Raw genomic sequence first — 18,386 nt, forward strand, 5'->3', positions numbered from 1 at the left:
GCGGAGGGTGATTGCTATGCGCAACCCTGGTTCCAGTGCCTTTCTCATTACAGTGTCAGTCTTCAGCAGAGGTCCCAAATTATTCTTTAACTCATTAAAGAGCTCGGGTGAAATTCTGACAAAGTTTTTGAATGCACTTTTATCCTCTTCGCACAGCACATTAAGCAGTTGCTCATATTGTCCTAATTGAGGTCTCCGTTGAAACATGGGCTTAACCCAGTGAGACTTCCTCTTAATTCTCTTTTTAATTAATCTCACCCTTCTGCCTTCACGCAAGCGTTTTCGATGCACATGTTGCGCTAATGCATACAGCGCGTCAATGAAAATAACAACCAGCCTGTACTCGAACCAACTTTGTATAGGCATGTCTGCAAATGAACCAATTCTACGAACGGAGGATATTTATATAGTGTGTGAAAAAAAGTGACATCATTTGTGCCACGTGATTAACTACACTACAGTCCACGATGTTCATTCACGATTAACGGGAAAGATCGGGAGACGGACAAGTCACTCGCACAAATGACAGAATTGCCGAGTACCGTGGGAACTCTTTATCTACCCCCCGTTATATCGTGCGGAACTCGTGCTGGACCACGACCACTTCACTCTTGTGACATCTTGCGTCAGGTCGCACCGTGAGAACCGGCCATTAGTGATAGTGTTCTCTTGTCTGTGCATTCTGTTTACATTAATGAATGATTTTTGTAGGAAGAGATGCAGCAATAAAGCACATCAATTCTATGGAATGAGGATGTACTTTTAGGCATGATTGTTTCAAAATCGCAGATCTCATTTGCTGGCTACAGTACCTGCCTGAAATGCAGTTACAGTATCTGCCTGAAATGTTCTGTGGTCACAACTGCTCCACTAACTGGTGGGAAACAAATATACGACATTACAAAATACCAAACCAAGAGGCAAGTCTCTATTAGGCTTTGCTGCTGTAGCTGTACTTGAGAAATCCTTTTTCGGAAACGATCCTGGCATTTCTATGTTAAGGAATAAAGTGGAATCATAAGAGGTGGAATGTTAATGGCAAATTTCCAGAACACACTTGGAATCTTTTCAGAAAGATTTTGGAATGCATACTTGTTTCTTTGGAATGCTTCTCCTGTTCATTTTGAGTTTGTTTCCATTATACAAAGTTAGATTCCCCCCCCCCCCCCCTTTATTGATAGTGTTCTCTTGTCTGTACATTCTGTTTACATCAATGGAACCATTTTTGTAGGAAGAGATGCAGCGATGGAGCACATCTATTCTATGGAATGAGGATATACTTTTAGGCATGAATGTTTCAAAATCGTAGATCTCATTTGCTGGCTACAGTACCTGCCTGAAATGCAGTGTTAATCCTGTTTGCATCTGCAGCCATCGCCCTGCTGACCCAGCACACAACAGCGAAGAAGATGGCACTGGCCACCACTGATTGGTAGAACATCTGCAGCATCTTACTGCAGATGTTTGCAGGAGCGGAGCCTTCTCAAAAAGTACAGCTGGCTCTATTCCTTCTTGCACAGGGCCTCAGTGTACATGGACCAGTCCAGCTCCAATAACCAATTCTGATTTCTACCAACAAAACATGGTATTGTTTGAATAACTGATGCCTACGTTAACCTATATCTTGCTCGACAGGATATTGGAATAAAAATGAGGATCTTGTCTACCCATCATTATTATTGAATCTATTTCTGAACTGCCATCATTGGAGATATACTTGCAATTAAGAGTGCAGCAAAGATTTACCAGATTCATTGCTCATTTGTTTTGTTGGATGAGAAGAGATCACGCAGACCACTATCCAGTAGAGCAGGAAGTGATCCAGTTAGAGTCCAGAATCTTTAAGAAGCTTAGCAGATTTGATGCAGAGGTGATGCTTACTCTGGCTGAGGTGCCTAGAATCGGGTGTCATGGTTTCAAAATAAGGGATTGGCCCACTTGGGAAGAATATTTTCAGCCAAAAGGTAGTGAATCTTTTAAATTCCCTACCCATGAGGGTTCTGGAGGCTTTGTCACTGATTATATTCAAGACACAGATTGACAGGCTTTTAGATGTTAAGGAAATCAAGGCACATGTGGCCAGTGCAGGAGATCACTGTTGAAATAAAAGATTAGTGGCGATTGTATCATATGGTCAGCCACATGGGAGATAAATTGCCATCTACTGCCTCAACATTTTATGGCCATTGCAAGTATATGTCCAGTGATGGCAGCTCAAAAATTGATTTTATAATAATGATGGGTAAACTAGATCCTCATTTTTATTTCTATTTCTCATGCCTTTCTCTAATGTGTCCCATGGGTAATATAACTAATTTTGATCTAAGTGCCTAAAGCATACTTTGACAATTGATTTTCCATCTTAATTCATTGACGTAATCATATTTTGCATTCCCATTGGTACAGATCCATCCTGCTCCCTGGTAGTTTTTCATGTCCCATGAAATGCAACCCTTCTTTCCAGTGCTTGCCTCCACCAATTTGTACGTAGCTCAGGTAAACATATGTGGATAATATCCACTGAAGTATTTTTTATTTAGTTTCTAGCATGGGGCATTCTCTAAAAAGGAATTGTATCTATTTTTAGTGCCCTGTGTGTATTGCAGGGATTGGATCTACCCCTCGTGGCCAATCCTATTCTCAAAGGATTGTTGTATGTCCTTCTGGCTATCGAATCTTCAAACAACCTATTACTTTCACTTTTGCTTTTGGAGGGTAGTTGTACATATGGGCGGAAATCGCTTTTAAAACATGGGGGGGACACAAATTTCCTGGCAGGCCCATGACAAGTGTGCATGACAACGAACAATTTTATCTCCCACCTTTTTTTCTCCTTCCCCCGCGCCCCCCGACAACAAGAAGCACAGTTTTATTTATTGTTTAAACACAGTATTACCGTCTGGTTGCCTGTGTAACGCACACAACAAGCTCCCACGCACAAAACACCAGATAATCTGTATTTTTCCCGTTTATTTGCAGTTCATTTGGGTTTTTTTTTAACTCTGCGCATTTAACAGTGCCATTTTAGCGGCAGTGTCAAGGAAGTTGTACTTTTTTTTTCCCGCAGACGAAACATTACTCTCAAATCACATACCTTACCTCTAAGACCCCTGTACATAAAAACAGTGTCAATGCCTCTTCAAGGTCTACTAATCCATCCATAGCTTCAGTTGCAGGGGCAGCTGAAGGGATTTGGCGCTCGGCACAATGACAGCATTAAAAGCTCATCTGAGCATCTTGAAATCAATCTCATGAGCACGAGTCAAGTAGTGACAGATAGCCGGGCAATGTGGTATCGATCAGCCCACATCGCACAGAGTGGAAAAGAATGAAATGGAAATTTGCGAATTATTCAACTGCAACTTTCCTCCTTCCCCGACACAAAGCAATAACATATTTGCCACATGTTTAATCTTTTTCCCAAATATGTATAAAAAAGGCAGTACACCTCCCCTTTCTTCTGGCCATGTCTTATGCAATATTCAGCAAGCCAACCTGGACAATTAGTTTGGTGTGACAGTTGTGTAGGAAGGAACTACAGGTGCTGGTTTTAACCAAAGATGGACACAAAAAGCTGGAGTAACTCAGCGGAACAGGCAGCATCTCTGGAGAGAAGGAATGGGAGACGTTTCGGGTCAAGACCATTCTTCAGACCTGAAGACTGAGTCTGACGGGGGGAGACGGGAGGGTGGGGGTCATTTTCGCACACAAGACCACCCAGGGCTAATGGGTGACTGGAATGCTGCTTGTACACTGAATCACTCCAGCATTTTGTGTCTATCTTTGGTGTGACAGTTGTCTCATTTCATCGGCTTCATGTATTGTGCGCATGGAAGAGACGCTAGACATTTACATGCTGCTTGCATCTATCCATCCAAGTGTGCTCTTAATGAAATCTCACATCTTTGCGAGGGTGGGATGGAATGAATGTAACCACCGGCTAAAGCAAAGGCATAGTTAAGACAGTGAAATAATCCCACCACTCAATTAACAAGTTCCCAAATGTAAGAACTATTTATACATGTAACATTTTTGTTTTTAAATCAATGTAACTCTTTTTTGAGTTTAAATGCCGAGCTAAAACCCCGTCCTGTGGGAAGGGCTTGCGGCAGCTGGTTTCATGGTGCCTTCGTTGTTGGTGGTGCTGATCTTTCACATGGACCACTGTCAGTGCCAGTTTTCCCAACTTCCATAGCCGCTCTGCTTTAGTGGCGTCAGATGTGAAAGTATCTCTTGACACTGTTGCTGGAAATTTTCAGCATGGAGGCAGCCGTGCTCATGAACATAGCAGGTCATAGAGTGTTACAGTGTGGAAACAGGCCCTTCGACCCAACTTGCCCACACCGGCCAACATGTCCCAGCTACACTAGACCACCCTGCCAACATTTAGGGATGTTATATGAATTTTAAAAATCCAATACCCGTTTTAAATCTTTCAAAAGCTATAACCACAACGTGATAAATAACACTAAATAAAACTGAAGCAAATAAAGCCAAACAGAAGAACTAACCTTGAAGGAGAGAGAGAGAAAACAACACGCAAACTGCTCACAAACTAACAAGACCATACATAAAGAAACTTTTGAGAAACTAACAAAAATAAACATACTTAATTTTTAAAAATTCATATAACATCCCTAAATGATGGGTAAAAATTACTAAATGACGTGGGTAAATGAGGGACTGTACCTGCGCACCAGGATGAAGCCTGTACTCGCGGTCCAGAGCCCTTAATGACCGTTTTAAGAAATTCCCCCATGAATTTTATTCAAAGGAACGCGGCGTCAGTAATACTTGAAGGTCAAAACAATTATATTTACTGATGAATGCATATCGATGTATTGGTGACACATTGTATAATTACTTGTTAACTACTGGCAGTTAACAAGCGCTAACAGTGGTAGTTAACAAATCGTTTTCGTCTCAGAGGAATCAAGTGATAAACGACTCCAATCTTTCTGCAGTACTCATTAAACCCGAGGTTTTTTAAAATGTTAAATTCCAAGGCAATTTTGCTGCAACATGTTTCACAAAACATGGGGGGATTGTTCCCCACCTCTCAAAACATCGGGGGAGACACGCTCCCCATCTCTCTCCCCCCCCCCCCCCCCCCCCCCCCCCCCATGGGTAGTACTGTTGCAGGGTGGGTACTTCTGCCCATGGGTAGTACTGTTGCAGGGTGTCATAACCAGTATTTGTCCAACAGTCATTGTCACTATTCCTCAGATATCCTGTTCAGAATGCACAGGCTCAACTTCTGCAGGTCCTTGTTCTATAGCAGTTGGGTTCCTCTTGCTTTGCTTACTAAAAGATACAGCATCCCTACAATGATGCAATATGTTGCAGCATCTACAGCCCACTCTGAGCCAGAGACTTAAAAGGCAGGCATCAACCAGGGATGTGCTTGTTGTGGACTGTGCATTCATGCAGGCTGTTCTGCTTCCTCTTAACCTACATCTACAAGTACAACAGATTAAAATGTTTAGGGAGGAGCTGCAGATGCTGGTTTACACCAAAGATAGACAATACTGGAGTAACTCAGTGGGACAGGCGGCATCTTTGGAGAGATGGAATGGGTGATGTTTCAGGTCAAGACCCTCCATCAGACTCATTCAGACCCATCTGAAGAAGGGTCTCGACCCAAAATGTCACCAATTCCTTCTCTCCAGAGATGCTGCCTATCCTGTTAAGTTACTCCAAAAAGTTGTGTCTATCTTAGGTTAAAATGTTGATGGTTTTTCCTGTTAAACTAGTTTCTTCATTTCATCCTTGATTGTTCACACTTGTGAGGAGCATCGGGAACTTCACCACCTCCTGTACACATTACGGCACATCCCAATTGTCCTTTATGTTCGCTTTCAGCTTCATCCATCCTACGCCTCAACAATTTCCTGCTGTTTGTCTTGGGCTGCACATCAAAGCCTTTTTTTTTTTTTTAAACCAGGAGCTGCCTTTTGATGTGCAAGTTGGAATCTTGAAAAACTTCCTTAAGGCTCTTTTCACAAAACCGCTTGAATCTGGATCTGGACTTATAACTGCGGAATGGAGTTCCCTATAGACTAGGAAAAGTGTTTTGAACATTTAAAAATAACAGGATCTCCAAAGTGACCCTTGAGGGGATTCTGTTCCCATATTTAGGCAGTCCTTTAGGAAACCTTGCTCATGTTTCAAATCCATTGGTTAGAATTAAAGAGTTTTGAGTATCTCTTAAACTAAAAAATCTTTCATTACGTGTATTGCTTAGATTTGAATAAATTTGAACAAACTTATGTATTATATAAATATGGAGACTGTGCATGAGTAGATGTTTATTTTCATGTTTATTTTTTTCTGAAGCAGCTTGGACTGTTTACTATTATTCTTCATCTAATAGTCAACCACTTTGTTCGAGGAAATGAGTCATTTCCACTCATTGGGCTGCATTGTTTTATTTTATGTGGAATAAAATGAGCAATTATCTGATACAGGGAATCACCACAAACAGATTTTCCAGTGTAATGATAAATATGAGCAATTCTTGTACAGTTCATGCTGCAATGTTACTTTGTTCCAGGGATAATTGTCCAGCATAAATAAACTGGGAGACCCATTATTAAAGAACCATTTCCACCCGATATACAAACAGTTTTTGCATATTTTGTAGCATTATTGTGCATAGATTTATAGAGATTCCTATACTGACCTTTCTGTCCACTGTCCGAGTGAGGCCATATACAAATTGAAGGAACAGCACCTTGTATTTTGTTTGGACAATATGAATATTGATCTCTCTAATTTCACGTAACCCTTGCATTCTCTCTCTGCCTGTCCCTCCTTCCCTAATTATCTTGCTAGTTTCATTGTCTGTACTCCTTTGTTATCACCTCCTCCACAGGCAACAATGCACCATTGTGGGCTCTTTGGCCATTGGTGCCAGCACTGATTTGTTCTGTACCTTTTCATGTCTATGTTTGGTGTAAACCAGCATCTGCAGTTCCTTCCTACACATAGATTTGTAGAGTATGATTTACATTGAAAATTATTATTTTTTTCTACATGGTTTCATGTCATTCCAGAACAAAGCATACTTTCTCTTTTTAAGGTAAAATGGGGGTGGGGGGGGGGGGGTTGATTGTCGGCTTCCTTTGAATGTGCATTGACATTTTAATAGCTTGTGCCCCTTTCAGCTCGGCCTCTCCTCCCTGCTCTTGCCATATCTTCACAACGATCCACCACAACTCTGCATTTTGATGTATAGTCTCTGGGAAATCGGAAGTGCCACAGAAAATGCATCTGCATGTGTCGCTAGATGTGTTGCAGAGATAAGCCGTACTTTAATGACGGTAGTCGAAGACCTGGATTTTGTTAATATGGGAGTGCCTTAAATTAGGGCTTGATTGATTTGAAAGGCATGTATGGAGATATTAGGGTGGAGGAGTTTCTTGGAGTTTTACCGTGTTGCAATGTGCTAGTTGAAGATTGGCACCACTAGGTGGAGGGAGCTCTCTGGCTGTGATCACTATGGAGAAAGAATAACCTAGTTTTAGCAGATAAGTAGAGCGCATAGTTGAGCTTTGTCAAACAATATGACGTCTCTCTAGTCATAGGGTGGTGCATCTGTGGAATTCATTGACACAGAAGGCTGTGGAGGCCAGGTCAATGGATATTTTTAAGGCGGAGATTGACAGATTCTTGATTAGTATGGGTGTCAGGGGTTATGGGAAGAAGGCAGAAGAATAGGGTTGATAGATCAGCTATGATTGAATGGTGGAGTAGATGTGATGGGTCGATTGGCCTAATTGAACTATTTGCAGATTCCTGGTATCTATCAACAGTGAAATGAGGACAGGACACACAATATCCAGCTTTGTGAATCAACAAATTTCCCATCTGCATTCTTGTCCCCAATGCTCTTTCCCTGATCAAATTGTTCATGTATAGTCAATAATATTCCTCATAATTATTTGTTCAATATAATTTGCCCTTAACAAACCATTGTGACCCTCTGTCATTGGTATGTATTTTTGGCCTGTCTGGCAGGTTTATTCCAGATATCAGTAACATTTTGTGTGAGGAAGTTCCTTCTGATCTCTGAAATGTATTTATAAAGCCTACAATACATCCACTATTGCTCCTTAAATGCCAGACACTGCCTGATACAGATCAAAATGGTGCACAGGCTTTATTACTCAAAGACCAAATTGAGCAAGATTTTCCCCAATGTTTCCCCTCTTTGCGATAAATGTCAGTCTCAAGAAGCCACAGTTTTGTACTGTGTACACAAATAGAACGTTTTTGGACGGAAGTATTCAGAGCCATCTCCAAAACACTGAAAACTCCATTAGAGCCAGACCCAAAATTGATAATACTGGGAATATCAGAGGCATGTAGCAATCTAACGATCTCTCAAGACGCTTTCTCGATTACTGTCTAATATCAGCAAAAAAACGTATACTTAAATTCTGGAAAAAGACAGCAGTCCCTTCAGTGAAGATGTGGATTACAGAAATGATGGATACACTACATCTTTTATTTGTTTGGCTTGAATGATAAACCGGAACAATTTTTTCAAATATGGTCTCCTTTTATTGAATTTCTTGAGCAATACAATGGTTGAACACACATTCGAAACTGATCGTGGGGCTGGGTGAGCGGGCGCATGGGTGGGTCAACGGATATATCTCTCTTTCTTCCTTCTTTCCTTTCTCTCCTCGTCTCTTTTTAATTTAATGTTCTGTTTGAAAAATGTTAAAATTGAAGCTGTGCCAGAGTTGTAAAATTGTCAAGTTTTTTTTTTTTTGTACAATTGCTTCCAGAAATTTAAAAAAAACATTATTTGCCTTTCATAAATCATTGGTCTGTATTTTAGGCCTGTCTGGCAGGTTTATTCCAGATAACCATAACATTTTGTGTGAAGAAATTCCTTCTGACCTCTGAAATGTATTTCTCTTTTTTCACCATGTTTTTTCTTTGATTATATATCAATTTTTTTTTTTAACCTTATTAAAATGTTATTTACGTAGAATTGCTCCATCCTGTAACTGATGTTGTCCTCTGCTGTGCTGATTTGTACTTCTATGTGGTTTTAAAATTTGATATTGGTCTTATTGATAGTAATTGTTATTCTCCCTTTTTAGTTTGTTGATAAACTGTGCATCATAAATCCTGAAGAAGGGCCTCGACCTGAAAAGTCACCCATTCCTTCTATCCAGAGATGCTGCCTGTCTCGCTGAGTTACTCCAGAATTTTGTGTATCTTCATCATAATCCCAAAAGTAGTTTTATTATTAAATATTCATGTATGGTATAACTCTGACTGTTCTAGTTATTTATCCAAAGATTATTAATTATCTCAGCAGTGGATGAGAAATAACCGCTTTACATGCACTTCCTGTGTCAAGCCTCCATCAATTTTGCACTTTATTCAATGTTACAGCTTGCTTGGCTAAAGATACCTATTGTTTCATCTCTGTGTCTTCTTAAAGTTTCTAAACTTAGAAACAAAACATTAATGGTAAAAGATTTCTGCAAACATCCCCTGTGGAACAAGCATCAAAGAAACTTTGACGCAATCAACATTGTTCTCCAAAGATCTGTTTTGCAGTTTGCAAGTGCTGCTTTGATCATAAATTCCACCATCCAAAAAAAAGGAAATGCATTTAGTCAGAACTAATGTTGCAGAGAAAAGCATCTCGCCGGAGATTAGAATCGGAAGTCAAGAGGCGTACCTTGTATCCCAAGGCAATACTCTAAAAAGCAAGAGGAAGTTTTAGTTCAACTTTTTTGGCACAGATTCTGTGCAGTTTATTTTTTGAGCTTTTTTTGTTTCCAATTGGATTTATTTTTGGAAAAAAATCCATCCATCTGTACACTTTGTTAATAATCAGAAGCATATTCCACATTTATTTCCATTGATTCCGTGGTTACAAATCGTGATGCTTTGTTAGTAATTTTAACATGCAGGATACTAAATCCCAGGTTGAGTATCAGTCATAATATCAACGAATGGCAGAGAATAGTATCCATTGAAAAAATTCCCATGAAGCCATAATGGCTTCATTTCTTTCACCAACTGCATCACTTTGATTTTTGGGTCGCTCTTCCTTTAATCTACAGAAGTAAAAATTGAAGAAAAATAGTTTGAAGGAATATGCGTTTTGTATTCTATGCAAAATGCTCAAATAGCACAATTATGAGCTGACAGCTAAAATGTCTTTCTTTAATTGTGCCTTAAAGTGCATGCTGTCTCATGGTAGGCTTTAAACTGAACTGCTTACTTGGAGACCATATCCTAAATATATTTGGAGTTACTGATTGAAAATAAACTTTCATGATATATTTGTTTGCTACCGTCAAAAATTTGTGTTCGTGCAAGATTGTACATTAGTTGGCAAGTACCAATGGTGCTGAAGAATTTACCCTCCATTTTATTTGCAACAGTTCTGTAATATAAAGCATTATTACGTTGCAATATCTCTCCTCATGAGAATTCTCTGCCTCTTTAGAAATTGCATAAGATCTTACAACTTTTCTGTTGTAAGCGTTTATCTTTAACCACGTTTTACATTATTGATTATTTTTCATGGTTGTTTTATAGTCGTGGAAATTTTAACTAGATATTTTACTTTACGGATAGAATTTTAATATGCAGATTGTTTTTAACGCTAAATATGCCCACCACATTTGAATGGGAATTATGCAAATGTACAACTTGCTTTTCCTGAATTTTAAAGATACAGAAATCTCATTGTGGCTGAGCCATATGGCTTACAATGTTCCCTGCCATTTGGTAAGAAGACGACTGATCTGGGATCTTGTTTGCTGACCCCACTTTGCTTTTCTTCCCTTACTACTCAAAATACTGTCTCAGCCAATAATATGGGCTACATACACACCTTTGAAAGCATGCATTGAAGTACTTCTAGCCTCGTATGTTGAAATAGTTGGCTAAGAGAATTGCTATGCTCATAGATATAATCAATTTTCATCTATATTTTATGCCTAAATAAGCTATTTGTCTTGTGAGGTATATGGAAGGGGTTATTTTACAGCCACACTGGATACGATATTTTTGAAAAGTTGATCAGTTCTCTGGCTCCTCTCAATTAGATGAAGTCTGCAAAATTGACAAGGATATCACAGTTTGCACAAAAATCAGTGGCTGCGAGGAGCTTAAAACTCAATCCAGGCCATTGTTTGATCTTAAGTATGTTTTGGCTACAGCATGGCTTTCAATCAATGCTGTTTGATTGAGAATTATTTTTTCTGTTTTTGCAGGGTATGGCATTTAGTCTTGAGGAACGGCTACAGCTTGGAATACATGGCCTGCTCCCACCATGTTTTTTAACTCAGGATGTACAGGTTCTCCGAGTCCTTAAGAGCTATGAGACCAAAAGCAATGATCTTGACAAGTAAGTTAAAATAAATTTCCAATCATTGGCAAATGCACAAATGGGTGTGCGTTTTGTTTGCTTTTCATCTGCTTTTGTTGACGAGAACTGTTTTAAATAAGGAACTCGACCTCCATTGCAAATAGATTAGATTAGATTAAACTTTATTAATCCCCTTATTCAGGGGAAATTCTGATGTCCTTGCAGCACACTAATAAAAATACAACATAGATTCAAAAAGAAGTTCAACACAAAAACATCCCCCCACAGTGATTCCCACTGTGGGGGAAGGCACAAAGTCCAGTCCCCATCCTCTTGTCCACCCAAAGTCGGGCCTATTGAGGCCGCCACGGCGCCCGATGTTCTCGCCGGGTGATGGTGCTTCGGCGTCGGGAGAACCCCCAGCGGCTTGGGGTGCCAGGAACGGCCGCCTTCCCACCGGAGACCGCGGCTTCCAAGCCAACAGACCGCGCCGGACGGAGCTCCGCACACTGGCGATCTCAGCAAAGGCATCGCCCGCTCCGCAATAGCGCTCCAGCGCTGCGCCGCCGCCAAAGCCGATGTTCTGCGCCGCCGCCAAAGCCGATGTTCTTGCCAGGTCCCCTCAGGGAAACGTCGCTCCAGGACCCGCTGGTAGGCCGCAAGGACAGGTCGAAGTCGCTACTCGGAGGAAGGCAACCCCTCCGACCAGGTAGGGACTCGAAAAGCAGTTTCCACCACCCCCCCCACATAAAAAGATTAGGCCTCCTGACTGCACACTCAACGTACTAAAAATAATAAAAAAAGAAGGGGAAAAAAACGGACAGCTGCAGGACAGGCAGCCGTTCAGGACAGCGCCTCCTCCGGAATGTCAAGTCCTTCGTCAAAGGCAGGGGTGGGATAAAACAGAGACATGGGATACTACAGAAACTAGAACTTTGCGCAAAGTGAATGTTAAGCTAATATCTTTTCATTTTTCTGAATATATTCTCATCTGAAACGGTACTTCATTTAACGAAAGATAAACCTCCTGTAATTGAAGTTCAATATAAAGGCATGTCATTGTTGTGGGAAATGCACCCTAAATCCTATATCTATATCTATCTATATCGAAGGAGCAATTATCTCTCTGAAAAAATATTCCCAGAGCTTCCTTCCTTTTGCAGGATTTATAGTGAAAGGACGCACCTTAATGCATTGAGTACATTTTTGTGTCATGCAATCATTACTTTGCTAACAAACAATTGGAAGTGTTGTAAATTAATATGTTGAAGGGGCTAGATTCACACCGCTGGTCTTCAATGTGTCTGGAGTGGTAATTGCTGCACACATGAACTGGCTTTGCATTCTTACTGTTACAAACGTTTTTTGCAAATTAGGCAGTGTAATATTTTACATGAACAGATGTACACAACATCAACACCATCAAAGGTTTAAAGGTTATCTGTAATTCCAATTCAGCAATTTTTTAAGGTTGTTTCATCCATACCCATTCTGATAAATTTTTGGTCCTCCCTAAAATCAGGTTTGTAGATTGTCATCAATATTCCTGATGTTTTGCATCACTTAACCTTCTGATTTGTTGTGATCTACAAGTCAACTTTATTTGTCATGTACACGTACAAGATGTACAGTGAAATGAAAGTGGCAATGCCTGCAGGATTGTGCAAAACAACAGAACAGAACCAGTATTTACATTTTTTTTTAAAAGACACAACAGTATTTACGCCCTGATGAGATCAGAGTTTACAGTCCTGATGGCCTGTGGGAAGAAAGTCAGTCTCGGCCTCTTTTTTTTTTTTGCAGCGTGACAGCGGAGGCGCTTGCCTGACCGTAACAGCTGGAACAGTCCGGTGCTGGGGTGGTAGGGGTGCTTCATGATCCTGCAGATTCTGGATCCGCACCTCCTGGTGTATAGGTCCTGCAGGGGGGTGACTGTAGTTCGCATGGTGTGTTCGGCCGAACGCACTACTCTCTGCAGAGCCTTCCTGTCCTGGGCAGAGCTGTTGCCAAACCAGATAGGGATGTTTCCAATCAGGATGCTTTCTACAGCGCCAGAGTAGAAGGATTGAAGGATCCTCAGAGAGATCTGAATTTCCTCAGCTGCCTGAGGTGACAAAGGCACTGCCTTGCCTTTCTCACCAGAGCGGCAGTGTGTGTTGTCCATGTCAGATCCTCTGTGATGTGGACTCCCAGGTATTTAAAGCTGCTCACCCTATCCACAGTAGTCCCATTAATCCCCAGTGGCATGTAATCCTCGGTTGTTGTGCCCTTCTAAAGTCCACAATCAGCTCCTTAGTTTTAGTGACCTCCTTGTACAGAGGAGGCTGTTATCCAGACACCAGAGTGCCAGGTCAGACACCTCCTCCAGGTAGGCCTTCTCACCGTTATCAGAGATCAGGCCCACCACCACAGTGTCATCAACAAACTTAATGATGGAGTTGGAGCTGAACCTGGCCACACAGTCATGTGTGTACAGGGAGTACAGTAGGGGGCTGAGGATGCAACCCTGTTGTGTTCAGGGTGAGGGGGTTGGAGGTACGTCTCCCCATCTTGCCCACATGGGGCCTGGCAGTGAGAAAGTCCAGGACCCAGGCACACGGGGGTGTTCAGTCCCAGTTCCATCAGCTTCGCAGCAAATCTGTTGGGGACTATGGCATTGAAAGCTGAACTGAAATCAATGTTCTCTCCATTATAAAGCCAGTGAATCTAGAACTGGCCATTTTATCTGATTTAAAACTTGCATCTCAGTTCTTTTGTACAGATCTAGGACTTTAGTACAGCTCAGATATTTGGCTCCCAACGGTCTGAATGTTTTGCTTCCTCTTTGATCCAATTAAAATGGTCTGGGTGACTCTCGGATGCCATGTTCACTGACTTGCAGCTGAACTAATCTAAAATTTAGTGATTGAAACATGAAAGTCATTTAAGCTCCGTGTGATCCAAAGTCAGGAGATCTGAATATTTCAGCAGAGATAATATGGTGCTCATTATCGCACGGCATGTTGGCCAGCATAGCGAGAGGATTTGAGTATAAGAGCAAGGAGGTCCTACTGTAGTTGTTCAGGGCCCTGGTGAGACCGCACCTGGAGTATTGTGTGCAGTTTTAGTCTCTTAATTCTTGCTATTGAGGGAGTGTAGCGTAGGTTCACCGAGTTAATTCCTGCGATGGCGGGACTGACGTATGATGAAAGAATGGGTCGACTGGGCTTATATTCACTGGAATTTAGGATGAGAGGGGATCTTGTAGAAACATATAAAATTCTTAAGTTATTGGACAGGCTAGATGCAGGAAAAATGTTCCCGATGTGTGGGAGTCCAGAACCAGGGGTCACAGTTTAGGAATAAGGGGTAGGCTATTTAGGACTGAGATGAGGATAAACCTTTTCACCGAGAGAGTTGACAAGCTGTGGAATTCTCTGCCACAGAAGGCAGTGGAGGCCAATTCACTGGATGTATTAAATAGAGAGTTGGATATAGCTCTTCGGGCTAACGGAATCAAGGGATATGGGGAGAAAGCAGGAACAGGGTACTGATTCTGGATGATCAGCCATGATCATGTTGAATGGCGGTGCTGGCTTGAGGGACTGAATGCCTACTCCTGCACCTATTTCTGTTAACCCACCATTTCTACCATCCCACCTGCTGCTCCACAAACATTTGCTGTCAGGTTGTTCAAGAGCCAAATCGCTTGCAATTATGGTGCTTTCATCTTTGTAGAACATATTTGCACAAAAATGTTGTGAAAGGGAGAACGTTCCCACTCGAGCTGTGCTGCTCCAGAAACCTGAAAGATATTGTTGAAAAGCGATAGAAATAAATATAGGTATGCTGCTTGGGTGCTGAAAGCTATTTGGAAGCCTCATTGCTGTGACCTGAGAGAATGGGTTTGGGAGGAAGGGTAGTCTGTTTATTGATATTATGATTTACTGTTACAGAATCTTAAAGTGACTTTTAGATTGTGTTCCTTAAGTTAATGGAAAATCTAGTAAAATATCACATTTTGTGCACTGGTTCAATGCAAGTTATCAATGTTCCTTTTTAATATTGTCAAAACAAACATTTTATAATCAAACTCAAAGTAAAATTGGTGAGTAACCTCCTAACTTTCTTTCGTGTGCATTCCAGAGAAACAAGTACTTTGTGTCCTCCATTAATGGAGAGGGTCCAGGGATTGGGAAAAAAAGATAATGTGGCAGTTAAGCCAAATTTAGTGAAAAGGGATTTTATTGTCCTAAAATATTTCAAAATGTAATGGATTTAAGGTTTTCTACAATTGGGTTTGTTCAAGATCCTTAGGCCTCAACTCCCCCCCCCCCCCCCCCCCCCCCCCCATTAACTTAACTCATCCCAATGATCCCCTTGCTTCCAATGTTTTGCTGTCGGGTTGTTCAACAACCAACCTTCATACGTTTATGAAATTTTATTATTTGAGGAAACACAGTTGAATTTCTTTCTTTGCTTCCCTTCCAACAGGTAGGCAGATTGGGAGTCAGGAAGGTTGTCATGTACCTAGCCATTGGTAGAAAGCCTCAGATGGAACCAGCAGGAAGGGAAGATAGACACAAAATGCTGGAGTAACTCAGCGGGTCAGGCAGCATCTCTGGAGAATGGGAATAGGTGACATTTCGGGTCAAGACCCTTGCAGTCTGAAGAAGAGTCTCGACCCAAAACGTCACGGGGGGGGGGGGGGGAGGGAGTGATTGATCAGTCTGGAAGGGTGGTGCCAATTGTGGGAGGATAGACAGTTAACAGGGACTGCTGTCCAAACTCTATGGCAGAAAATAGCAAAAGACTGGCAGCAAGGAGATCATTGCAACAAGTTAATAGAGAGGGTGGTAGACTGGGGTGACATCCAAAAAGTGTGTGCATTATTTTAATAAAAGAAATAACTTTTAAACTTGCACTTTAAGCAATTTGTAAGTGAAGAGTATGCTAGAAATGTAAATATTGAACATAAGAAAAACTTGAATCCATTATATTTTGAAATATTTGAGGACAATAAAATCCATACACATGCAGGGATAGTTTAGTACGGGTGTCGGAGGTTATGGCGAGAAGGCAGGAGAATGGGGTTAGGAGGGAGAGATAGATCAGCCATGATTGAATGGCGGAGTGGACTTGATGGTCTGAATGGCCTAATTCTGCTCCTATTCCTTATGACATGCAACATTAGTTATTTCTAGGACTGGGGACGTCACCAAGTAAATAAAGCTTAGTACATCAAACATTTTACAGTGGTGTAATATTCGCAGGGTGTTTTAAAGTATTTGTGAGCTATTCGCACCTAAGTTCTCATGAGATCACTGATATTAGCAATGTTACAAAATTTTGAGATTTTAAAAATCAAGTCTGTAATTTATCCCATCAGATAAAGCATAAAAAGAAGTTTAATTTGACACCTAATTCACTTTCATATCTCAAGTATTTAAAAAGTTATGGCCATTTGCATACTCGGAAATGAGCATCTTGTTCCCTATTGATTTTCTATGGACATAACAAAAAAGCTGTGATCGTGAACAGTCAAAAGCCCATAACTTTCTTAAAAATTAAGAGAACTGAATGAAATTTTCAGTTATCATAGATTGAAGCATTCTGAAACAAATATAAAATAATCTTACTTGGATGACCTGAAATTAAAGCATATAATTAGTTAGTTACCTAATTGTAGCTAATTTCAGACTTCAATTACTAGATCTAAACATCTATCCATTTCTTAATAAATGATTAACATTTTTAAATAGCCTAAATGTCCAAATAATATTCACAAATAATTCACAATAAAACATGATTTTTAAATCTCATTTACATTAATTTATAGGCCAAATGGAAGGAATTTAGTGTTCAATTGCTGTAAATAAATGCCCATTTTAAATCAGCTTTCTAGTGGGTCCCTGTGGAACGCGCTGGTTTAGAACGTTCACATTCCGGTAGATTTGTGCCCCAAATGCCGAGAAAAATACTGCGGGATATAATGGGCCCAAAATGAGCTACTCGCAATATTAAACTTTGTATAAAGGGATCTTTAGAAACCCTTTTTAATGTAAAAATATACAGCATATCTTCTGTGGTTTGCTTTATGAGACCCTGCGGTTGCTGGCGGTCGCGGGTTTAGAGATTGATTTTTAAACTACTATAACTATTATACGAGGCCTTTAAAACTAATAATAGCTTTTGCGACGGGGACTTCCAGCGATTTTTCGTTAATAATTAACTAGGCTGAACATCCTCGATTTGAACAGCCTAGAGAAAATCGCGTTTTAAACCCGCCCCCTCTAAACGGCGCCAAAATCGCGCACACCCGCAGCGGCAGATTTTCAAAGACGCTTCAGGTAGGCTTTGCAACATACCTACTGATATCAGAGGTTTATGTTGAAGGTTGCTGCAGGTAATCAGCAAATGTCAAATTTTCACATTTAACTGCAGGAGTGTTTAACTGCAGGAGTGTTTAACTGCAGGAGTGTACTCCAGCAGCTGCTGTCAAATTGCTGCTGTAATGGCATCAGGTGTGTTTAATTGACTCCTTAATGCGGGTATAAGAGAGCTCTCAACACCTAGTCTTTCCTCCAGTCTTTCCATCACCTTTGGAAATTTTTATTGCTGTTTATCAACATACAACAATAACAATAACAACCACCTGAAACCCAACCCATCAAAAACCCAACTATGCAGCTTCCATCTTAAAAATCGAGATGCAGGAAAACAACTGAGCGTCTCATGGGATGGCCACAAACTCTCCAACCACTTCCACCCCGTGTACCTCGGAGTCACACTCGACAGGACACTCTCTTTCAAAACCCACCTTCAGAACACCAAAGCCAAGGTCAACACACGCAACAACATCCTGCGCAAACTGGTAAACTCAAAGTAGGGCGCTGATCCACCAACCATCCGTGCAACTGCCCTAGCCCTGTGCTTCTCCACAGCTGAATACGCGTGCTCAAGCTGGAGCCGCTCCCACCACACCAAACTGGTTGACACAGCCCTCAACGACACCTGCCGCATTATCACGGGATGCATAAAGACAACGCCAGTCCCG

At 41.1% G+C, this 18,386-nt stretch overlaps 1 protein-coding gene across 1 annotated transcript in view; it reads left to right on the forward strand.

Moving 5' to 3' along the window:
• me3 (malic enzyme 3) overlaps positions 1 to 18,386 on the forward strand; it is an 88,522-nt gene that overhangs the window by 22,810 nt on the left and 47,326 nt on the right. Inside the window, exon 3 of the mRNA XM_033022464.1 lies at positions 11,256 to 11,389. Coding sequence (XP_032878355.1) covers positions 11,256 to 11,389 — 134 coding nt within the window. The remainder of the gene's footprint in view (positions 1 to 11,255; positions 11,390 to 18,386) is intronic.

This window comes from Amblyraja radiata, chromosome 6 (assembly GCF_010909765.2).
Source record: "Amblyraja radiata isolate CabotCenter1 chromosome 6, sAmbRad1.1.pri, whole genome shotgun sequence".
In the NCBI taxonomy this organism is placed as follows: Eukaryota; Metazoa; Chordata; class Chondrichthyes; order Rajiformes; family Rajidae; genus Amblyraja; species Amblyraja radiata.